The 21,478-nt window shown below is 38.0% G+C and overlaps 1 protein-coding gene across 5 annotated transcripts in view; it reads left to right on the forward strand.

Moving 5' to 3' along the window:
• Nucleotides 1–21,478, forward strand: part of RAVER2 (ribonucleoprotein, PTB binding 2) — a 55,080-nt gene that overhangs the window by 27,065 nt on the left and 6,537 nt on the right. For 2 of the 5 annotated variants that reach the window (XM_067535566.1, XM_067535568.1), the window contains exons 4-10: nt 4,931–5,122; nt 6,644–6,770; nt 8,995–9,092; nt 12,695–12,799; nt 12,998–13,109; nt 17,593–17,858; nt 21,037–21,148. In XM_067535566.1, the coding sequence (XP_067391667.1) occupies nt 4,931–5,122; nt 6,644–6,770; nt 8,995–9,092; nt 12,695–12,799; nt 12,998–13,109; nt 17,593–17,858; nt 21,037–21,148 (1,012 nt within the window). The remainder of the gene's footprint in view (nt 1–4,930; nt 5,123–6,643; nt 6,771–8,994; nt 9,093–12,694; nt 12,800–12,997; nt 13,110–17,592; nt 17,859–21,036; nt 21,149–21,478) is intronic. The other 3 variants (XM_067535569.1, XM_067535571.1, XM_067535570.1) reach the window with 2 other exon arrangements.

Genomic DNA, 21,478 nt, shown 5'->3' on the forward strand with positions numbered 1-21,478 from the left:
AGATTGAGCTATTAAGTCTTCCACTCTAGGGCATTTTTGGCAGCCTTCAAATAATTTTTGTGGCTCTTTTGTGCACCCTCTCCAATTTTTCAATATCTGTTTTAAAATGTGGACACCAGAGCTGTACACAGTGTTCCAGTAGTAAACCCATCAATGCCACATACAGAGGAAAAAATCACCTCCCTACTCGTACTCGCTACTCCTCTGTTTATACCTTCAAGGATCACATTAGCTCTTTTTGCCACCTCATTACAATGGGAGCTCTTGTTCAATTACTCGTCCACTATGACCCCTGAATCCTTTTCAGAGTCAATGCTTTTCAGGATATGGTCCTTCATTCTGTAGATGTGGCCTGCATTCCCTGTTCCTAGTTCCGTAACTTTGCATTTGGCTACATTAAAATGCTATTTGTTTGAGTGGTTTCTGGTTGCTGAGCAATCCAGATAGCTCTGTATGACTGCCTTGTCTTCGTAATTATGTAACATTCCTCCAATCTTTGTGTCATCTGCAAATTTTGATGGAAGTGTTCCACAACACTGAGCCTAGGACCAGTCCTTGCAGAATGCCAATAGAAACACCACCATTCAAGGATGATTCCCCAGGAACACCTACTTTTTGAGATCTATCAGTTAACCAGTTCTTAATCCATTTAATTTGTGCTCTGATTGTATTGTATAATGCTAACTTTTTAATCAATGTCATGCGATACTAAGTCAAATGTCTTACAAAAGTTAAGTATGTTACATCTGTGCAGTTGCTTTTATCAACCAAACTTGTGATCTCATGAAAGAATGAAATCAGGTTTGATTGACAAGACCTATTTTCCATGAAACCATGTTGACTGTGCAGTTTGAGGTAGTTAAAAAGTGCATTTTTCTTGCACCTTTAATCACAGTGATAAATGGATTCTCCACAACATGTGGTGTGTGTTTTTTGTATCGTGTGTCAGTGTTATCCATGAGCCTAATGGCAGAACCATGTGATATTTTTCTGTAAATTATGTAACCTAAACAAAACAGTATGGTAAAGTACATAATGCAGCCATTCCAAACTCAGGCCAGGAAAATCTTTACACCACACCACACTTCCATGTACTCTCTCTTTTATATAAAATACTTGCTATGACTATTTATTTATTTATATCACCTAGTCAGGGACCAGGACCCCATTCTACTAAGCACTGTACAAACACAGAACCAAAAGGTGGTCAGTATCTCAAGGATTAAATTTTAAAGATATTTAGGTGCCTGACATTTAAATCAATGGGAGTTAGCTGTTGGTGTACTTTTAAAAGTCTGGCCTTTACAGCCTGATGTATAAGATAATAGACAACAAACAGATGAATACTGCCAGACAGGTGAGTACAAGGAAACATTGGGACAGAATTGGTCGGTATGATCAGCTGCAGTTTCAGCAGACTAGCAGCCCAGCTTTTGTCAAGTTTTTGTACGCATCACAAAAAAGGAGAGTTTTAAGGAGGATAATGTGTGTTGGTTTTGAAGACGTTTACTAGAAGCTCCTCCCAAGTGGGGGGCAGCATGGGAGATAGCACATTTGAAAATTTAACAAGTGGACAATGGAGTCTGGCATCGTGGACTGACTGGAGGAGGGAGTTGACTTCTTGATAGTGAATAAGAGGCTATGTCTACACTGCGCCACAGTGCAGACAGTGGGGGGTATGAATGGCAGCCTGCACCAAAGTATTGCGCTCTAACTGCCTTGTGTGGACACTGCTCGCATGAACTAAAAGGTCCTAGCTTGAGTTAATGTAGTCCTTTTCCAAACAGGACTATGTTAATGCAAAGTACATACCTTTTAGTTTTCTCCTGCCACATCTGTACAGGGCAGTTAGAGTGCAATGCTTCGGTGCCCTCTACAGTTCACACTCCCATAGTCCCATGCAGTGTGGATGCTGTGGTGAAGTGTGGACAAGCCCAGAGATGATAGGCAGGCTGGGGATAGGCTATGAAGGGCCTTGAAAGTGATGACAGGTAGCTTATGTTTGATGCAATAGAGAAGGAGGACCCCAAAGGAAGAATGCAAAGAGAGGAGGACACCATCAAAGTGACGGGCTAAGAAAATGATCTTTGCAGCAGCATTTGGAATGGATATTAGAGGGGCAAGGTTGCATTTGTCAAGGTCAGAGAGATGGATGTTGCAGTAACTGAGATGCAAGATGAGGAGAACCTGGATAAGAGTTTTAGTGATGTGCGTGGATAGGACAAGCCATATCTTAGAGATTTTATGCGAAAAGAAATGGCAAGTTTTAGACAGCCTGGATGTGAGGACCTAAAGGGAGGTCTATGTTGAAGATGATGCCCAGATTGTGCGTGTGAGTGACAGGCGTGATGGTGTCCACAATGATTAAGAAAGGAGGTAGCAGGGATTGGGGGGAAAGATTAAAAGCTCTTTTTTAACCATATTGAGTTTGAGCTGATGACTAGACACCCACAAGGAAATGTTAGAGAGAGGGTCAGAGTTTAGTTTGCACAGAAGGAGACAGGTCTGGAATAGAGAGGTAGATCTGAGAGTTGTCAGCATATAGATGGTAGTTGAATTTGTCTTTGCAGATGACATTACCCATATATAAGGTGTAGAGAGAGAGAAGGGAACCAAGGATGGAGTCCTATGGAGCCCCCGTAGAAAGCTAGTGGGAGGATGAGGAAGATCATCCAAAGGACATGCTGAAGGAGCAATTAAAATGGTGCTCAGAGAACCAGGAGGGAACAAAGTCAGCAAAGCCAAGGGAGGAGAAAATGTCAAGAGGAGGAACATGGTTGATGATGTAAAAGGCAGTTGACAGGCAAAGGAGAACAAGGATGGAGTACTGGTTCTTTGTTTTGGCTAGGAAGAGGTCATCTGAGGAAAAAAAGCATGATTCCTTTTACTATGACTTCTTTAACGTAGTCATGTATTACCCTTCTTCAGTAATATATTAGTTCTGCTGCTAACTGATACGTTTCATCACGTAAATCTAATGTGTCTTGAAATCAGCATAGAAATCTGCTTGGGAACTCTTTTCCTTTTCTGTATATCTTTCCTTCTATCCTTAACTTTACTCTTCTTTAAACCATTCCTTTTTCATTGTCTACTTATGTGTTGAGAATACAGACTGTTCTTTCAGTAAGAGCTGAATCCAGATGTTTATACACCGTTCCTAAAAAAACCTACATTCCCTGTGTGTGACCTATGAAAATGTTATTGTCTAACTAGTTTTTTGCTTGCATTAGAGAGAACAAGGCAACTGCTCTACCTTTTTCTACTTCACCTTTCAGTTTTCACTAGGAAGGCTTCACTGGTGTTTAGTTTTGGGGGTTTTATTTCTTATTTGGGGTGTTTAATTTCCTTATTTATTCACACAAATACCGACAGCTGCATCTTTACAGATTGAAACAGTTTTCTTCGCCCAGATTTGAAGCCAGAGTAAGCTTGACTGGTGCAAGCCACTTTTTACTAAAGCTCAGCATATCTATCCTATTGGTTTGTACCAGTGCAGCTACCTTGGTGTAAAACAAAACCCAGCATAGATGGGTCCTTTTATTTTCCCAGCCCTCTTGTCTTATAACAGTTCTTGAAAGTTAATGCTAAGCTGCTGTATAGAAGTTGTGAGTACTAACCTACCTTCCTCTACTTCCGAATCATTAAGAGGCTGTAAACAAATTCCTATTGTAGGCTTTATTACCTCCAGGACTAAATAGCTGAGAATTAGACGTTGTTTTTCTAATCAGATTTAAAGAAGGTTGTCCCTTTTCCACATCAATAACTTTATATGTAACATCTCAATAACTTTATATCAATTTCGTTGTTGTGTGGAGTGTAGTTGTAACCATGTCAGTCCCAGGATATTAGGGAGAAAAGGTCGGTGACGTAATACCTTTTATTGGACCAACTTCTGGACACTGGATTTCTGGCTTATTACAACAGTCTGTAACCCACAAATCCCTCTTTTTGTCCTATGACTGCAGAATTGTTAATGGGCCACTCTGCCTTGAATGGTCCCTTACAATATGTGATGACTACTTATACTAAACAATCTGTTCCACCTTGCATTTTGCTGTGAGGCTGGGAGTACTTTTCCCAGACCCGTGGAAGAGCTGTGTGGCTTGAAAGCTTGTCTCCAACAGAAGTTGGTCCAATACAAGATATTACCCACCCACCTTGAGTCTCTTATATCAGTTCCAGTCATTTGGGAATGGACACTTCTGCCAAAAGTTTATGGTGCATATTTTAATTCTCTTGGTTTTTTTTGGTTTTTTTTAAAAATCCATTAACTCTGATGTAAAACATGAACTAAGGATGAAATAGTGTCAAGCAAGTAACCCCTGTCTTTTTCCAATCCACTTAGGTATACTAAGCAGATTGATTGATCTGGTACCTTTTCATGAGCATCATTCAACCACAACCTCCATTCTCTCTAAAAAAAAATGCATGAGATCTCAGTAACCTGCATTTTTATATGTTCTTTCATTAGATTCCATACTTCCATTTTTCACGTGGCCTTGTAAAACAACCAAACTGTGGTTCTTTAAAGTCTGTTTAAACCAAATATCAAAGAAATTATAATTTTCTTACCATGGAAAATAAAGGTGAATGTAAAAATTGCAATGTGCTAATATTTTACATTCAAAATTTCATTCTGTATCTTTATACTCCATAAAATAACTTAAATGTTTCATAGCTGAGATTAGCTGCAAGGGTAATGGATATTCAAGTAGGCACAGTATGGTAGTCATCTGCAAAATATTATTTGCATATTATATTTAGCATGCATGAAAGAGGAATGTATGCCTCTAGGTAGGCTATTAAAAGTTAGTTTTGTTTTAGGAATGTTAAAGATTTTGCACAGGTAATTCATGGGGAGGGGAAAATGTTTTAAAGTAATTGCTGAATGTTTGTAATTTGTTCAGTGTATTGTGAAATGCCATTTCAGTTTGCTGAGGATGAAGGCAGTTATATTGGTGGCTTTGCAGTGATTGAGTATGAGACTGCAGAACAGGCTGAGGAAGTGCGAGAAGTCACAGATTGTATGACTATCAGAGGAAAGAGCATCCAGATATCGTACTGTGCTCCCGGAGCACCAGGACGAAGCACATTGGCTGCACTTATAGCAGCACAACGTATGGTAAGAGACCTTCCATTTTCAAAGAGAAAACACTTTACATTTATATATTATATATTGTACATGTATAAGATCTTATAAAATTAATTAGAAGAGAAGCCCATAAGTGCCTTTATAATCAGCTTAGTATTTTAATAAGATTATTGCTCAGCCAAGTGAAAATCTTTTTGAACAGGAGAAAGCTATTGGGCTCAATTAAATGTTAATACTTACATTGTAGTTCTGCTCTGAAAAGTGACTCTGTAAAATGACATTTTGGAGTTCCATAATTGTTTCTCTAACTTTCCTCTAACCAAGAACTTAGGTTATAACTCAGTTTGCTCAAACTAAGTTAAAAGCACTACCCTGCATCTGCACTAGCAAAGGGGTTGAGTTTAGGTTGGAGTTAGCTAGCTCATGTTAGCCAGCCAGTCTAAGAGACTCAATCTTCTTTCTTGTTAAAACAAGGACATCAACAGCAGGGATTAGGGGTAAGATTTGCCTCTAGGAATTTAGAAAGTGATAGTGCTATAGCTTCAGTGAAGAGAGACTGTTTGAGTTCAAAACTAAACTAAGAGAGACTGTTTTTTAACAGCTATAGCTTGGTTTAAAATGAGACAAGTAAATGTCATTTAAAAATAAATCTCAGGGTAGTGGGAATGACATAATTTTATGCTTGGTGTAGAATGAAGCTTTTATGCCCTGCATGTCATATCAGATTATTTCTTAGAAAATTGGATGTGAAGGTAAGTGGTACATGAAGCTGTCTTGAAGTTTGTAGCAGAATATTCTCATTACTTTGGGTAGCTTTGTGAAAACCCAGCTGCTCTTCTACAGTTATTCCCCTCAACTCTGTAGAAGAGTAGATGAGTTTAGTGTTATTTAAAATGGCATATTTTACTGGTTTTAACTGTGGACTACATCTTTTGTAGTTGTGGGAAAAAATGTGTTTTCTCCAGGAAAAATCTACCCAGTGGGTTTTATTAGTGTGTGTGTGTGTGTTTTGTTTTGTTTTCTGAAGGGGTGGGGTGAAGTTGGGGAGGTCTGGGTGTGGGACACATTTTTTGAGCTTCTATTTCATACTGTTTTGATCCTACAAACATTAAATTATAATTTCAGTCTGTGAATGAATGGTCTAAAAGGTTGTGAGAGAAGTAATGAGAATATTGAGGTTTTGTTATGCTTGCTAGGAAACAATAAGAAACGTGTAAAACCGTTTAGAAACCTGAAGGGGAAGGAGAGAAATGCAGCAACCTTGATAATTTCAGTGTAAAAGAAATGCTGGAACCTGTTACAAGTGAGTTTTACAGTGAAAGGGTTAATTACATATATTTGGTGAATGGCTAGCTTGCAGAAACACTGATCTTTGAACTCTGGTGTGTGACACACAGAGATCAAGGAAATAATATCCAAATATGGACCTAAACATATTTGTTTTATAAAGAAAGGGCTTGCACCAGGAAATTTGTTTGAGGTAGTTATGGCTACAGAATATGCTTTTGTTTAATCCTGAGTCTAATGTTTCTGTATTTCTATTAATTCCAGATGAGAAACAATAGGAAAGGATTGCTTCCAGAGCCAAATCCAGTGCAGATTATGAAGAGTTTAAATAACCCAGCCATGTTACAAATGTTACTGCAGCCCCAGTTGCATAGACGTGCTGGTAAATATGGTAAGCCTTTTTAAAAATAGATAAATAAGAAAAGAACTTTGTATACTTAGTGATATAACAAGCTTCAGCTAATATAAAAAAGCAGGAGCAACCTTTAAAAATACACATTTTTATAATTGCTTTTAGTAATAGTCTTTACAAAAGTGATAGAAAATATATGGACAACAACAAACTGTCATGACATTATTTTAAATGACAGACAAGATGGGTGAGGTAATACCTTTTATTGGACTAGTTTCTGCTTGTCAAAGAGATAAGTCTTCAAGCTAGTCAGATCTCTTCTTCAGGTAATCAGAGTGTCAGAGCTAAATACAAGATAGAATAGACTGTGAAGCATTAGGAGTTAACACACCTTGCAAGAGACCATTCCTGATGAAGTGGGCAATTAATACCTCTGCAGAGGTGTAGCTCAAAACCTTGTCTCTTTCAGCAACAGAAGCTGCTCCAATAAAAGATATAACCTCACCCACCTTGACTCTCTCAGATCTTGAGACCAACAAAGCTACAACACCTCAAACAGTTAATTTAAATATAAATTTTCCTTGTAAATACCCTCGTGCTAACTCTTCAATCTATGTATATTTATATTAAAAATTGGGCTAAACAAAACCTCTGATCCAAACACCCTCAGACTTTGAGAAGCTTTGGATCTAGTTCCAGATTTGAACTTGCAACTCTCAACTTGCAAATAATTCTCGTGATGAAGACTGAGCCTAGAAAAAATCCTGCTTGCTCTTTCTTAGCTCCCTTGGCCCTGAAGTGCTAAAAGGGGTGATAAAGTATTTTACTCACTAAAGGAAGCATATGTGACTCTGAATACACAGCAAATCTGGTTAGAAAGGAGGGCCCTTTTTGTAAAGTCACTTTTATTTCCATAACTCCACCTGAAAGAAGTCTGTACAGAGGGGATGTGTGAGAATACTGAGTGTGTGGAAGTGCACTGTGGGTCTCTGCAGAAAAAGCATGATCTGATTGGGTGGGAACCACTCCAGAGAGGACAAGAGGGAAGAGAGTGTCTTTAAGGGAGCATAGAAGCACATCCAGTGAACAGTTTAAATGGAAAGAACAGCATAGGTTGATGGTATAGGCTGCTATTTGTGCAGTACTTTGATAATAATTCTTTGCACTTCATAACAGTTTTACCAAAGCACTCTCAGAACACACCTATGATTATTACTCATTTTTAAAATGGGCAAATTTAGTCATGGGAAGGTAAACAACTCACACAAAGTCCAAGAGGGAGTCCGTGGCAGAGCCAGGAATGGAACCTATATGTAATATTCTTACCCTCTCCACATCTAAGTGCCACTTAAAGGCTTGTTTCTCCATGCTGCTTCCAGAGTGAATACAGTTTAGTCGGGAGTAACTTTCTTCATGCTGCTTCCCTTCCTTTAGCGACTCTCTGCTTGTTGGTCTGTCTTCAGATCGTGAGATCCTTGGAGCAGGGATTGTCCCTTCTTGAATATTTGGAAAGGTCCTACCAGGTTATGGGTGCTTCCATAAACATATGAAATAGGAACAATAACCCAGTCCCTGCTCTAATCATGAAACTACAAGCTTCATAGTATTTTCTAACACTGTCTCCTAAATTCTTTTAAAATCTCACAATTTTGTTTGTAACTTTGAATATTTCATCTTTTAATTTCCAAAAATTCCCTGAGTTTTTATTGTCTATAATAAAATATTGTTACCTTATGCTGCTGAAACTCTGCTTATTACTAAAGCACTAAAGGGGAATCCGTACTCACTCTTTACATTTTAACTCCGTTTCTGTCTTGTGTGGCTGTCCTTAATATAAGGCTTGATCATGCTCCCACTGAAGCCATTAACTTCTAAGGCCCGTTTGATGATATGTTAAATTATTACCTGTTTACAGTTGACTACACAGAAATTGTATGTCCAATGACTATGTATCTATCAAAGCACTTGAACTAAGACCCCAGTTCTGCAGTTTAAAGTGAACGAGAAGACCTGTGCACCTCTGAGGAACCCTGTTGACTTCAGTGGGGCTCCAGGCAGACATAGTACTTCTCCTATGTGCTATTAATTTCAGGATCAGAGTCTCTCTGCATAATAAGCTTCAGCCAGGTGTATTAAAAGGGTTCACTGTGCTGACTTTTAGTCAGTTAATTAAATGTAAAATCCTATAGAAATATTTATAAAAAGCCAAATATGTAAAGTGTATATAATTGTTAAAAATCATGATTTGCCTAACTTTTAAAAGTTCTTTCTCAAGCAGTTCTTGGAGCATCTGCCGGTTTACCTCATATAATAAATACAGCAGTCAGTCCAGGATTTTTGCATTTGAATAAAGTTTACCAGGTATGTTTATCAGTGTGAAAAAATTATATCAAATTATGTATTTATGCTGTACTTTGCATTAAAACCTGTAAACAGATCTCAAGAATTTACAACTAAAATCAAATATTCTTGTTAAAATGACTTTGTATCTAATATACTATATAAAGTAATTTCAAGGGGCTTTTAAATAAGATACGGTCAGCTCCAACTAATCAAGGAGTGTTTCCTCTCTGTATGCAAATTGCCATTTTATTTTTTCTGAACTTTTGATTGTATTACCTGATTGTGTTGTGGTAAAGAGAACTTACTATTTCCAGAAAGAGCTTCTAATTCCAAGTCACAGGTTGAGTCAGAGAGACTATTGATTCATTTGATAAGCAGCTTATTCAAGAGAAAAGACTTTTTGAAAATAAGGCTGATTCAAGGCAGGAAGTGCATTGTCATCATCTTTATTTGTAAAGCCTCTGAAGTATGCTATATAAATAACAACAACAATAACAATAATGTTGAGATGTTAGTTTTTAGCTAGAAATAAACCAATGCTGTGTATTACTGAAGTATTCTCTGAGTTCTTGTGGTGTATTATAAGGCTCCTGTGACTTCCAAGCCACTAGGAGCCCAGCAGTAGTAAAAGGAGATATTCTGGAAGATCGTATAAAGAATCCAAAGTTCCCAGAAGTATCATGTAAGGCGATTTGGGATGAATCTGCCCCCTAACTCAGGGACAAGGTCTGGGCTGGAGTAGCAGCTGTGGCCTGCGGTCAGTATTCTGTTCCACTCCAGTCTATTGGGTCGACAGGCCACTCTTCCGCTTACCTTATCAGGACTCCTGTAGGGGCTTCTACAGTATGGACTCTGCCAAGGGCTGAATTTTACCTTTAGTGGAAGTACCTAGAGAAATTAGGAAGCTCTAATCCCATTGATTTTAAATGAGACTTTTGCTCCAAACTCTATTCAGTACTTTTGAAATTCATACTGTAAATTTAAAAAAAAATCTTGTTAATTAGTTACTGTTTCTACCATACTTTTAAGATCTATAGCTCCGTGTCTGTTAAGAGAGATTGAACTAAAATAGAAGAGGTTTTCTTCACAGTAAAGGCATTTTGCTTTCTCTGGTATTTTTTTATTATGAATTGTCTAGATGCATGTATTCCTTTCAAATGTTAGGTATGTTGCTTAGATCTGCAGTGCACCATAGAATGAAATACATTTGCTGTATGTTGTGAAGGTTGTTGAGCACAAAGGGTGTTCTTCCCTTATATTTCTAAAATATATATATGACATTTTCCCCTGATATATTTAATTACTGCTGCTCTTTTTAGGGTCATGTAGATTTTGTGCTTCCTTGAAAGGCAACATGAATGCTTTTTAATCACAGCTGGAAAGAGGCAAGTTGTACATAGTTACAGTGTGATTGATAATGATCCACTGCTTTTTGGCTGAAGTATGCTATAGCCAGACAAGTTCGTGCTGTCGCTTTGGATAGACTCATGCATTTAATATTCTTCCATGGAAGCTCCTGCTTTTAATTAGTCACTAAACCTGACCCAGTAATCTGAATTTACTGACAGTAATTTAATTATCTAGGTTCTTTTAATTGGCATTTATTTACCCTTATTCTGTGATTTATCTTTCTGGAGTACTCTTCAATGCCAGAGAATCTGGTCACGATTTCTTTCTTGGAATTCAGTGCTGTAATGTACAGAAGAAGAAGCTGTGTTACTCTTTAGCTTTTTGTTGATTTGACAAAAGAAGACTGGTTCATCTTATTCCTATATTCTTTCCTGCATATGTTATTTTTGCTGCGTGGAACTCGCAGGTCAAGGTTTTGTTAAATGATACATTGAGAAGAAACATTTTTAAAAATATGATGATGCTGAAACATTGCTTATACAATAATTAAAGTGTAGATAAATAGAAGGACATGACAGATGAGAATTTGAACAGTTGTTTGGATGAATCACCAAATAATTTTTTTTAAGTTGGCTACTCGTGATATTTCTTCATGATAGACATTATGTGGCAACATAACACGTTTTAAACATTTAGAGTTAGGTGTTAACTGGCTGGTCTAGCTGTTTAACAGATCTCCTCTTGATTAATCCAGAGAGTCTTTTGAAGATTCAGCCAAACAAGTTTTACTTTTTGTAGTCCTAAAGTTTGTCATTTAAACAGTACATTTTCTTTCTTGATGTATCTCAGAAAATACTAATAAAATGATTTTTTAAAAAACAGATGTATTGGCAACAATAGACAGCCACAGGTTGTTTCTACTTGAGATGCTTACGGCAGCTATGTGGAGCCAATAAACCCACACATTGGTGCAGTTAATCCAGATTTGCCCCTCTTTGTTTTGCAGAACTTTGTTTTTGAATCTAAAATCTAACTTGCAGGATTTAAGAAATCCCTTGTTTTGTGTGTTGATATTATTGTAAATAATTTGCAGAGCACACAGGAATGTTCTGTGAGTGAATGTTTGTGTCCTAGGTGTTCTGAGTTTAGTTCCTAAGGAATCTGTAGCCCTTCCACACTGGGACACAAACTGTAAATGTCTGAAAACATTTGTCAGGCAGAATTCTGGTAGAGCCATACATCATGCAAAGCCCTACTTGTTGTGCTCAGCTGCTTTTATAGTTTTCAATCATTCGTGGTGATCTGTCCAGGATAGGGAATTTCAAAAAGTGAGTGAGGCTGCTCACACAGTGAAGAATCTTTGTTCCATATTTCTATTCTTGCATCGCAGAGTGCATTCTGTAAGTGCCAGGGTGCTACGGAAAAAGGTTGATTGACCTCGAGCAAACACATGTTTTGGATGGCAAGATGGTTTGGATGGCATGATGTTTGACTAAATGGTTTCAAGCATTCATGTAGTTAGCACAAATCATAGCGTGATTTGGTGGTCCAGTGTGGACAGACCATTCTTTTTAAACCATCACGTGAGCCAAATACTGTGGCATATCCCCGAGGCAAGGTTCTAGTATGGTAGCTCAGCAGAGTTTGTTAAGTGCCTTGATGGTGGGTGCAAACCATGTTAGAACAGTGTGTTTGTGTAACTGTGCATGAAAACCATTTCCAAAACCATTACGAGCCACAATGTGAACATAGCCTGAATAACTAGCCACCTTATGGATGTTCTGGAAATACAGCTCTCTAGGATACTTACCACAGGTAAAGGAAAGAATCATATATATCTAGGTATCCTTTCCTGCAGGTAGCATTGATGTTTAGAGACTGTAAAGCAGTATATAATAGCCCTAACTATCCCAAATAATCACTAAGATGTTTGGGTCAGACGCTATGTAAGAAATAAAAACACTGTAAAAGCAAATGCGATAAACTACAGTTATCCTCTACAAAGCACCCAGGAAATCGAACGGGAGGAAAGGAAGGATAAAAGGAATTCAGAATCTTCCGGAAGCTTTGACTGCAAATAAAGCAAGGATTTAGTTCTGTGGAGAGGAAGTCACTGACTTCAGAGAAACATAGATCTAGTTCCCCTTTGTCACGTTTATTCATAAGCTAATTGTAAAGTATCTGGCCTATATAACATCAGCCGGAAATCTTGCAAAAAATGTTGTAATTTTTTGTATTCTTCAACTAATGCTCTTGTGTTCATTTGACAGAATTCTGTTCTGGGGAATACGTCTAATTTGCTGCTGCAGAACCTCTCACACCTACAATTGGCACAGAAGCAACTAATGAAAATTGAGACTCTTCAAACTAACAGTGTAAGTTCATCATTGTAACTTCAGTTACCTACCTGTATGCCTTTTATTAACTATTTTCTAAAATAAATAGGGCTTTTTTAGGCTTTTAGAACTTCAACCATCTAGCATATGTAGAAGAGATTAACTGTATGTGAAAGCCTATGGCATAGCTAAGGAAAGATGACTATAATCATTTACAATATTTCTTGTTCTTTATAGAAACCTGGTTTACTTGGAGAGCCTCCACCAATGTTACTTCAGACGGTATTGGGAATAGGGCCAACACCATCAGTGAGTGCAGACATAGGAATCCATGGAGAAGCACATAAATGTAAATGACATTTTATTTCTTACCATACAGCAGAAATATCCACTTTGAAAATATGCAGCTGACTCTCTCCTACTTTTTTTTAACAAAAGTGATGATCATTAGCTTTAACCTTATCACCACAAAATAAGGAAGCCACGAGCCTAACAACAGTGTGAAATTCAAGAGCATTTAACAAAGGAATTATGTTGATTATTGTTGGGTTGATCAGTTTGCATTGGCTGCTTTCACTACCTAGCACAAAGTCAGAAGCTTCCCAGATGGATAAACTTAAATATTTTATGAAAAAAAGCAGCATTGCAAGCTACAGGCATATATCCATTTAGCTTCTAAAACTTACATAAATGAGGATTCTGGCACAGACATCGTGGCTTCATAGCCTTCTTTTCCAGAAAGTTCCCATATTTTTGTTTTCCGTGGTCTGTATTTGCAGAGCATCCACTTCAGCACCTAAATCTCCACAAGACCACTGTACTCATGTTAATTTTGCAGGCTTAAACATCAAAATGCAAACAAATTCAGAATAATTAGAATGGTATCATATATCCCACACACATTTGCTTACGTCTTGTTGCCAATTCAAGCTGACCATGAAGTTTATCACTTCAGTCAAACAGGTACATAACTGAAAGAAGCCAAAAGTAAGCAGAACAGAAAAATGTAAACAGGAATGAGCCACATATCTAAGGAGATGCTAAACATGAACAGACTTGCTTATTAACCCCTCTATGCTAGGAATGAGTTTTTTCCTGATGCTAGCCAAATTTTTAACAGCATCCTCTAAAATCATGGACACACTTTCTCATGACCACATTATTTTCATTCCCAAATAGGGTAGTTAGAGGTCTACTCTATTTGTGTGAAAAGACTCATCTAAGAGCTAATGCTAGGTACTTTAACAATTAGTATAAAACAGTCTCATCTTCCTGTATTGAGTGAAATTCGCACACTATCCTATTGCAGCTCTCAAGTATTAAATAAACCCACAGCAATATTAAGTTTCTGAATTTGCTTTAATTCCTTAAGGTGATTTGACATGCTATGTCTTGCCTGAAGTTCTCGCTTTCTGAAAAGAACTCTGTGTTTTGATGTGAGTGTCTTCTTTTTTTAACTGGTGCTCTTGGATATTGAATGGGACTGGATCTTATGAGCTTTTCTTTGCTTTTGCCAACATACCCTATCTGTTACAGTGTTCTAGACGTGGTAAAAAGAGCGTTTGCTTTACTTTGTATTACTTTGGCTTTCAATACTTGTGGCCTCTCTTAATCCATGCCTTTTTAGTCCTACAGTTAACTTTATTGCATTTTAAGGGCTTCTGCTTTTCATATGCTTGTAGACCTGAACATTTTGATTTTGGAGAAATCAAACATCTTGATTTTACTGATATTCCTTGTTTTTAATGAATTCTCCTAATGTCTTGTCTCTTCATATGAAGACAGAAATAGGTTTTTCTTAGTATTCTTTCCCATCAGTTCCCATCTAATGCATCTCAGTATCTCAAAGCTTCTTTTACAGTAGCTGTTATGCTGAAATCAGCTGTGTCCAGTCCAGCAGAATCCCATTAGGTTTTAACTGAAGTTGAGTAGAAGTCTATCATGTGGAATTTTATAAACCTCTATGGAGTCTAAAGTTCTTGACATTACATCTTAATGCAAAAGGAATTAGCGCTCATGTTGGGAGAGATTGTTCAACAGCACCAAGGAGTTAAAAGGCTTTGTGAAGACTGATGCTGTTCACTGCATATAAATCTATGTGTTTGGATAAGCCTAGTGTTTCTAGTCTGCATTCTGGAAACCTGCATTTGGTTTCACTTCCCAGCTGTGAATACTGTAGAGCTGGGGTACTCTGTCCTTTGTCAGGAAAGAGGTAATTGGTAATTCATTATAGTTTCCTGCAGCCAGCAACCTGCCGGTGGACTTGGAAGGGAGTTCCATGCAATTCTCAGCCAAAGGAGGGTGGTTCTGATGTGGAGCCTTGAAATGTAAACTAAGGAAAAATTCCTATAGGAGTTATGATTCTATAAATCCCCAGGTCCCTGCTCCTCCAGTAGGGTGAAAGAAGAGAAGGAAAACTTATAACCTCTTTTGAATATATACAGGTTAATATAAGTTTAAACATAATTAGCAGCTTTGCATTTTAATGGCATTTTATTTCTCTACCTTTTTTAGGGAAGGCATCAAGATGAGTCATTAATTCATTCTTTTCTTCATAGTAGTATAATCAATTTCTTCTTTCGCTGCTTCTGAAATTTTGTTTGTAACTAGAAAACTGTTCAAAATAATTCCCTTGAGACAGATCATTTCAGAAACGACACATCTGCATTTTAGGGCCTCTCACGGATATACACTTTCAGACTAGGCCCTACTGGAGTTAGTGGAGGATATCCCAACCCCCAATCTAGTACACCTTGGCTTTAGAGATGATTGTCTCTTGGACACTTTCCCTTCCACTCCCAATTGCACAGACCACCTCTGTTCCCATTGGTGACTGCATATAATGTGCAAACAATCAAAATTAATGACAACTTACATTGCACAAACACTTTCACAACTCAGTTGCCATATGATGCATGTTAATATCTGAAAGAGAACTGCACTGCACTCCATGACCTTGCTACCACTAGTACGTACTGTGGAGTTGGCTCTACCTTGCATGTTATTACCAACCATAATGCAGAATTATTTTCTGCCCTCTAGGTTCCAGGATGCCCCATCTTCAGAGGAGTCTTGAGTTCAATCTTTGTCTCTAGTTAAGTGCAGCCAGTGGCCATTCCATACAAATAGAAGTAGAATGTTAACCAAACATCTTCCCTATTCCCGGATGATGGAAAAATTGAGCAGGGATTATCAATTAGGATCAGATGGGCAAGTTCCACACAATCAGTATCGTAGAATTATAGGTGAGTGGCCATTGGGGGATCCTGGTCCTGCCTATCTCCATCAGTGCCTCTATATTTCTGTCCTGAATGTGGTAAAACATGGCTTGTTTTTACCCACCTGAGATGTCCCTTTCATAACACCTGAGCAAATATCATAGACCTTTTAAGGAAACCCTTGTAAATTGCTATTTGCACTTAAGATCAGCCTTGCTGTAGAGTCTTACATGTAACATCTTATCACTTTCCCTCCCTCTTGATTGCAACATTTGACAAGGAACCTGCAGTTCCTTGAGAATCCAGATGGCAGCTCTTAAATGTTTGAGCTCTTAGCGGACTATTTGACAGCAGTTCTTTAATGGGTTATTTCTATATATTTCAAATAAACTATCCTGTAGCCCCCTAGAGTCTTAATCTGGTGCATTCAGGGTTCTTATTCTTGTGCCTCTCTCCTCCTCCTTTCTTTGGGTTTTTGGCACAAAGGGTTTCTCATTTACACGCGCTAGGCGAGTGGGTGGGCTGTCATGTTATCTTGCAACTCCTCTTGGTATTTCATCAGATTGATGAGTCTCAAAAGTTTCTGCAGAATTTCCTGCTTAAAGCAGTATCTTCTACACTCTGTCTCACTTCTCTCCTGATGTTCACATGAAGCAGAATACATTGTGGCATTTTTTTAAATATTGTCAGGGTGCTAATACGCTACTTGCACGGATATTACCTGTTTTTAGGAAGGTTGTAAACACTTTTTTAATTCAGGATCTGGCCTTTTAGATCTATTATTCCAAGGTGAATAAACTCCTCTAGTTGAGGAGCTCTGCAAAGAGTTTGTATTTGCTCACTCCATTAAGCATTAAAGCTTTAACGTCCAAGCATTGATGGATATGGCTTTTGGTTGCAAATTCCTTGGCACAGTGATGCCTTAGGGCTGTCTGTGGAAAGATCGGAGATGACTCTGGTTAGTATAATTTTTTATTGTCCACCCAGTTTGATTTTGAGACTGCTAACAGCCCCACACTCTGCATTGATTGCATCAAAGTCTTGTTAAATAAATAATTTCAGAAATCTTACCTCATTTTACAGTATTCCTAGACAAGGCTTGAATAATGCACTCACCAGCGGTAAGTAGAAGAGTTTTCCTGGGAAGCAGTGAGACCTAGGCCACCAATTTCTGCAGAATTTAAGCCTTCATTTAATAAAAATGAGTTTTTAGCCTTTCTGGTTGTGAAGAGAACTTTTTTAATGTGCACTAATGCTGTATTGTTTTCCTGAGCCCACAGGCAGATGACTCAAGGGCTGTTATTCATAGCTTTCTTGAGCAGCAGAAAACAGAAATGAGCCCTGATCAGTTTCACTTATTAGCACAGTAGACATTTAGAATGAAAATAGCATCAAATACACTTACAGTTTTCTTTTCTAGCTTTAGTTTTAAATTAAGCTCCCTGTTTTTATTACTACAGCATTCCTGGCCACCAGCATCAGGATTAACTGTTCTGTGACAGCTATCAAATAGATTTCTCAGTGTTTTTCTCATCACTTAATAAAAACCACACGTAAAATGTTCTGATGAATCTTGTCTAACAGAAAGGTTTCTCCATTTATGGTTGACTGCAGCACCTAATGTGACTCCAAATCAAACAACGACAGCAACCGGAATGGGCATGTTGCCATTCTTTCCAAACCAGCCCATTGTTGGACAAGCTATGCCAGGGCTCAATAATACTCAGGATAAACAGTCAACTACAGTGGGACTGTCAGAAGGAGCTGGCTCAGGGTCACAGGCTTATCGTCAGAGCTTAACAAATTTTACTGCTGGAGCCTTGCGCACAGGACATCCCAAACAGGAAAGTCAGCCAAAAAAACCTGATACAAGTTCAGGGGTAAGAAAAACCGGACATATATTTTGCATTCCCCTACGCCTACCCTCTCTTGTTTTTTGTTCTTCTTCTAATTGCAAGTTAAATGAAGTTGCTTTTTGCAGTTTTGCCATTATAATATTTGCTGAATCATAGAATGATTTATAAAGCATTTTAAAGTCATTTCAGTTATGAATTACAGGACGGAAACCATGTCTTTTGATTCTCAAAATGAATTAACAAAGAGGAATCTTTCTATAATACTACTGTCCTCATACCTGCCTCATATGTAATGATGAAAATATATTAGCTGCAGGAAATGCCCTTTTTAAAGAGGAAAAACTGAACTCATGTTGGAATTCAGTGATTGTAGACTAGAACAGTATCTCTGGTTCAGGATGCCAGAGTGTGTGCATGCATACATGTGTGTATGTTTCTAATCTGCATCCTCTTAAAACACAATTGGCTTTTCTTTAATATCATCAGGTTTATTGTTTATTCTTTCAAAGATTGTGGATACAGAAGAAAAAATTAAAGCTGAATTGAAATGCTTTATTAAAAACTGTTTGGGATTCTCAGACATTAACTGGATTTTGTGCCTATATTTACTTAAAAACGTATTTGACATTTACAGAAAATTTGGAAAGCTCTTATATTATTACATTTTCATTTGTTTTCTTTGTTTCCTGAAGCAGTTGAGATTACTAGCACCTAAGCAGTGTCTGCAGTGGCATTCTGTACACAGCTGTATGTTTTCAGCTTTTAATAAATATGTCATTATTTTAATTTTAAAATCTATGGTAGTGTAAACAGATTATTTTTTATATTTTAATCAGCATTTCAGTTCACCTTTTCACATAGATGAAAAAGGAAAATAAACTTTTAAAACCCTAGAGAATTAAATATTCTAAAAATGAATCTTCAGTTATCTTTGGAGGTTTTGAATCCCATGCTTTTGGACAATCTTTCTTGCAGAGATATTAATAAAGTTACTTTCTTTTCTTCATCGATACAGGGGCCAGTTTTCTAAGGCGAGTGAATTAGTAGCACATTCCAGCTTTGTACATTTTTAACAGAATAAAATTCAGAATAAAATTATATATAATCACACTGGGCTATGTGTGTTTCAAGTGGTTATATGTTCTCTGGTTTGAAATCAGCCTGTCCGTACTCTCTGATGGCTGTTCAGTGGTCTCTGTGAAATTAAGATGGTGTAGTCTTTGGTCAGTTGCTAGTGGACAAGTATCACAAAACTCCGAATAGTATGGGCACAGATTGGCTTCCCTCATAGTCACTGTCAACCAAGGTTTGAAGCGCCTGGAGATTGAGCCACTTCCTGACTCATTGAGGGTTCAGATACTGTGGTAGTGTGAGGTGTGACTCATTCCTTACCTTGTTTTGACTAAAGAGAGTATTTCAGGTTCCCAGGCTGGCGTTCTGACACTTCACATGAGCATTAAATTCCTTTAAAAAAAATATGCAAATCCATGTACATTTTTAGTTATGATTTTTAAAACTTCAGAATTGTCCTAATTTGAATAAACTTTTTGGTACTAGTACTAGAAAAATCCAACTTCCAACCCAAACTGATGTACCAAATGTGAATGTGATTACCAGGTGAATTAGGAACCTGAACGTACATTAACAGTGAAGGGATTGCACCCAGTGTTGAAAAATGGTTTAAAACCATCTTAAATTTATGACCCAAACTCTCTGCTGGTGTAATGCTATTGAAGTCTTATACCCACAGAAAATTGGGCCCAATATTTTGCCCTCTATGTAAGATACTCAGTACATCTCTGTGGAATCTCACTCAACCTTCTGGTGGGCCTGTAAAAGAGATTATTTTCCATGTTTTACAGTTTGAGAGGTAATATGTGCCTCAGCATAGATCATTTCCTTTACATTTATCTATATTAGTAGTAAGTGCTTCTGCATCATTGTTATGACTTATCAGGAGACCTCTCTTTTGAAAGTGGAGAGAGAAATGTTTTCTGGCAGATTTTGGGGTACTGTATTTTGACAGTTAGGTGTTGTAAACGTTGCTAGGATTCACTAACTAATTTGCTACATGCACACATATCCCACCCCTATTTTGGGTGTGTTTTTATGCTGTAAACCAATCAGTCTTTTGCCAATACATTAAGGGTAAGGTTTTTTCTTACCAGCTACTATGGACATGGTTTTCAAAGCTGTCAGTCATGGGCAATAATCTCCTACAGAACAGCCCTCCACTTTTGCCTTTCAGGGCATGTCTACACTGCATCTGGGAGTGAGCTTTCCATTCCTGGGTCCATGGACTTGGGCTAGCGGTGCGAGCGCTCACTAACATGCTAAGACTAGCTGTGTTGCTGTTGCGCTGTGGTTGCAGTTTGGGCTCTCAAATCCTTCCTTCCTAACCCCCCACCAGGCTGGAGCTGCAGTATCTACCCAGCTGTTTTTAGCATTCTAGTGAGAGCCCTGCTAGTCCGAGTCTGCGGACCCAGGCTGGGAGGCTCACTTCCGAATGCAGCATGGATATGCCTTTAAGCAATCAGGCTGTATCTGCAGCTCCTGCTCTCTTCCATACACAGCTTGTCCCTGTTAAGGGCCTAGCAGAATAGACTCAGTCCATCACAGTTCCAGGAGCTCCTCTGTTGGTTTGGGGGAGTGAGTCAATGCTGGGGTTGCACACCCACTCCTATTTTCCCCTTTAACATAAGTGTTGCTAGAGCAGATAAGCAGCTCAAGCAGAAAAGGCGTTTTATATGAGTGCGTGTTTGTCGCAGAAAATTCTACCTCCCTAAATCAGAGTTCATCAGTCCTTGATTTGCCAGAGACTTGAGTTGAAGTTTGTCTTCTGTCACATGCCTACTGTTAGCTTTATTAATCTGATGGCTTTAGTAGAGGTTTAAATATACACAGGTAAACTAAGTGCAATTTTTCCCACTCCCTGCCTCTTCCCTGCTGGGCTGGCAGTCTGCAGTCTAAAGAGAGACTTTGCTGACAAAAGACTTGGCTAGAAAAAAAAATCTGAAATCGGAACAGCCTGTTGAGATATGATTAATTTCGGTACCAATGTGAAGATATTCTGCAATAAAACCTATGACATCTGTATGTTTTTGAAGTCGTAGAGACAAGCACATGTCGTTACTTTGGTTTACTTGTGATTTTGGTGATACCTGAAAAGTTGAATGAATTACAATATATAAAATTTTTCCAGATTCCCTTGAAAAAACAGACCTCACTGCTGGGGGAACCACCGAAAGAAATCCGTCTTAGTACCAATCCCTACTTGAATTTGGCAAGCGTGTTGCCTGGTGCATGTCTTTCAAGTAAGCAACTTGTACTGAGAAGAAAAGTAAATTGATATAAGGGATCCGCACAGTAATTTTCTGTTTGAAAAGTATGGTTTTTACTAACACTTATGTGTACAAAGATATTATGTACTGCAGTATTTCTACATTCTAGAAACAATTTTCCATCAATCATAAGACCTTTCATATTTTGGGCTGGGTTTTGATCACAGTTACATGTGTAAATCTGAAATAACAAATTTCAGTTCTGTAACAATAGTCCAGGTTTACACAAATGTAACCAAGATCAAAGTGTGTCCTTCAATGGCTGCACAGCATGTATAAACTGAATGTATTACATTTGTTTTC

This window comes from Emydura macquarii, unplaced genomic scaffold (assembly GCF_026122565.2).
Source record: "Emydura macquarii macquarii isolate MOO-44397 ecotype Brisbane River unplaced genomic scaffold, CSIRO-AGI_Emac_v2 contig_3506, whole genome shotgun sequence".
NCBI classification, from domain to species: domain Eukaryota; kingdom Metazoa; phylum Chordata; order Testudines; family Chelidae; genus Emydura; species Emydura macquarii.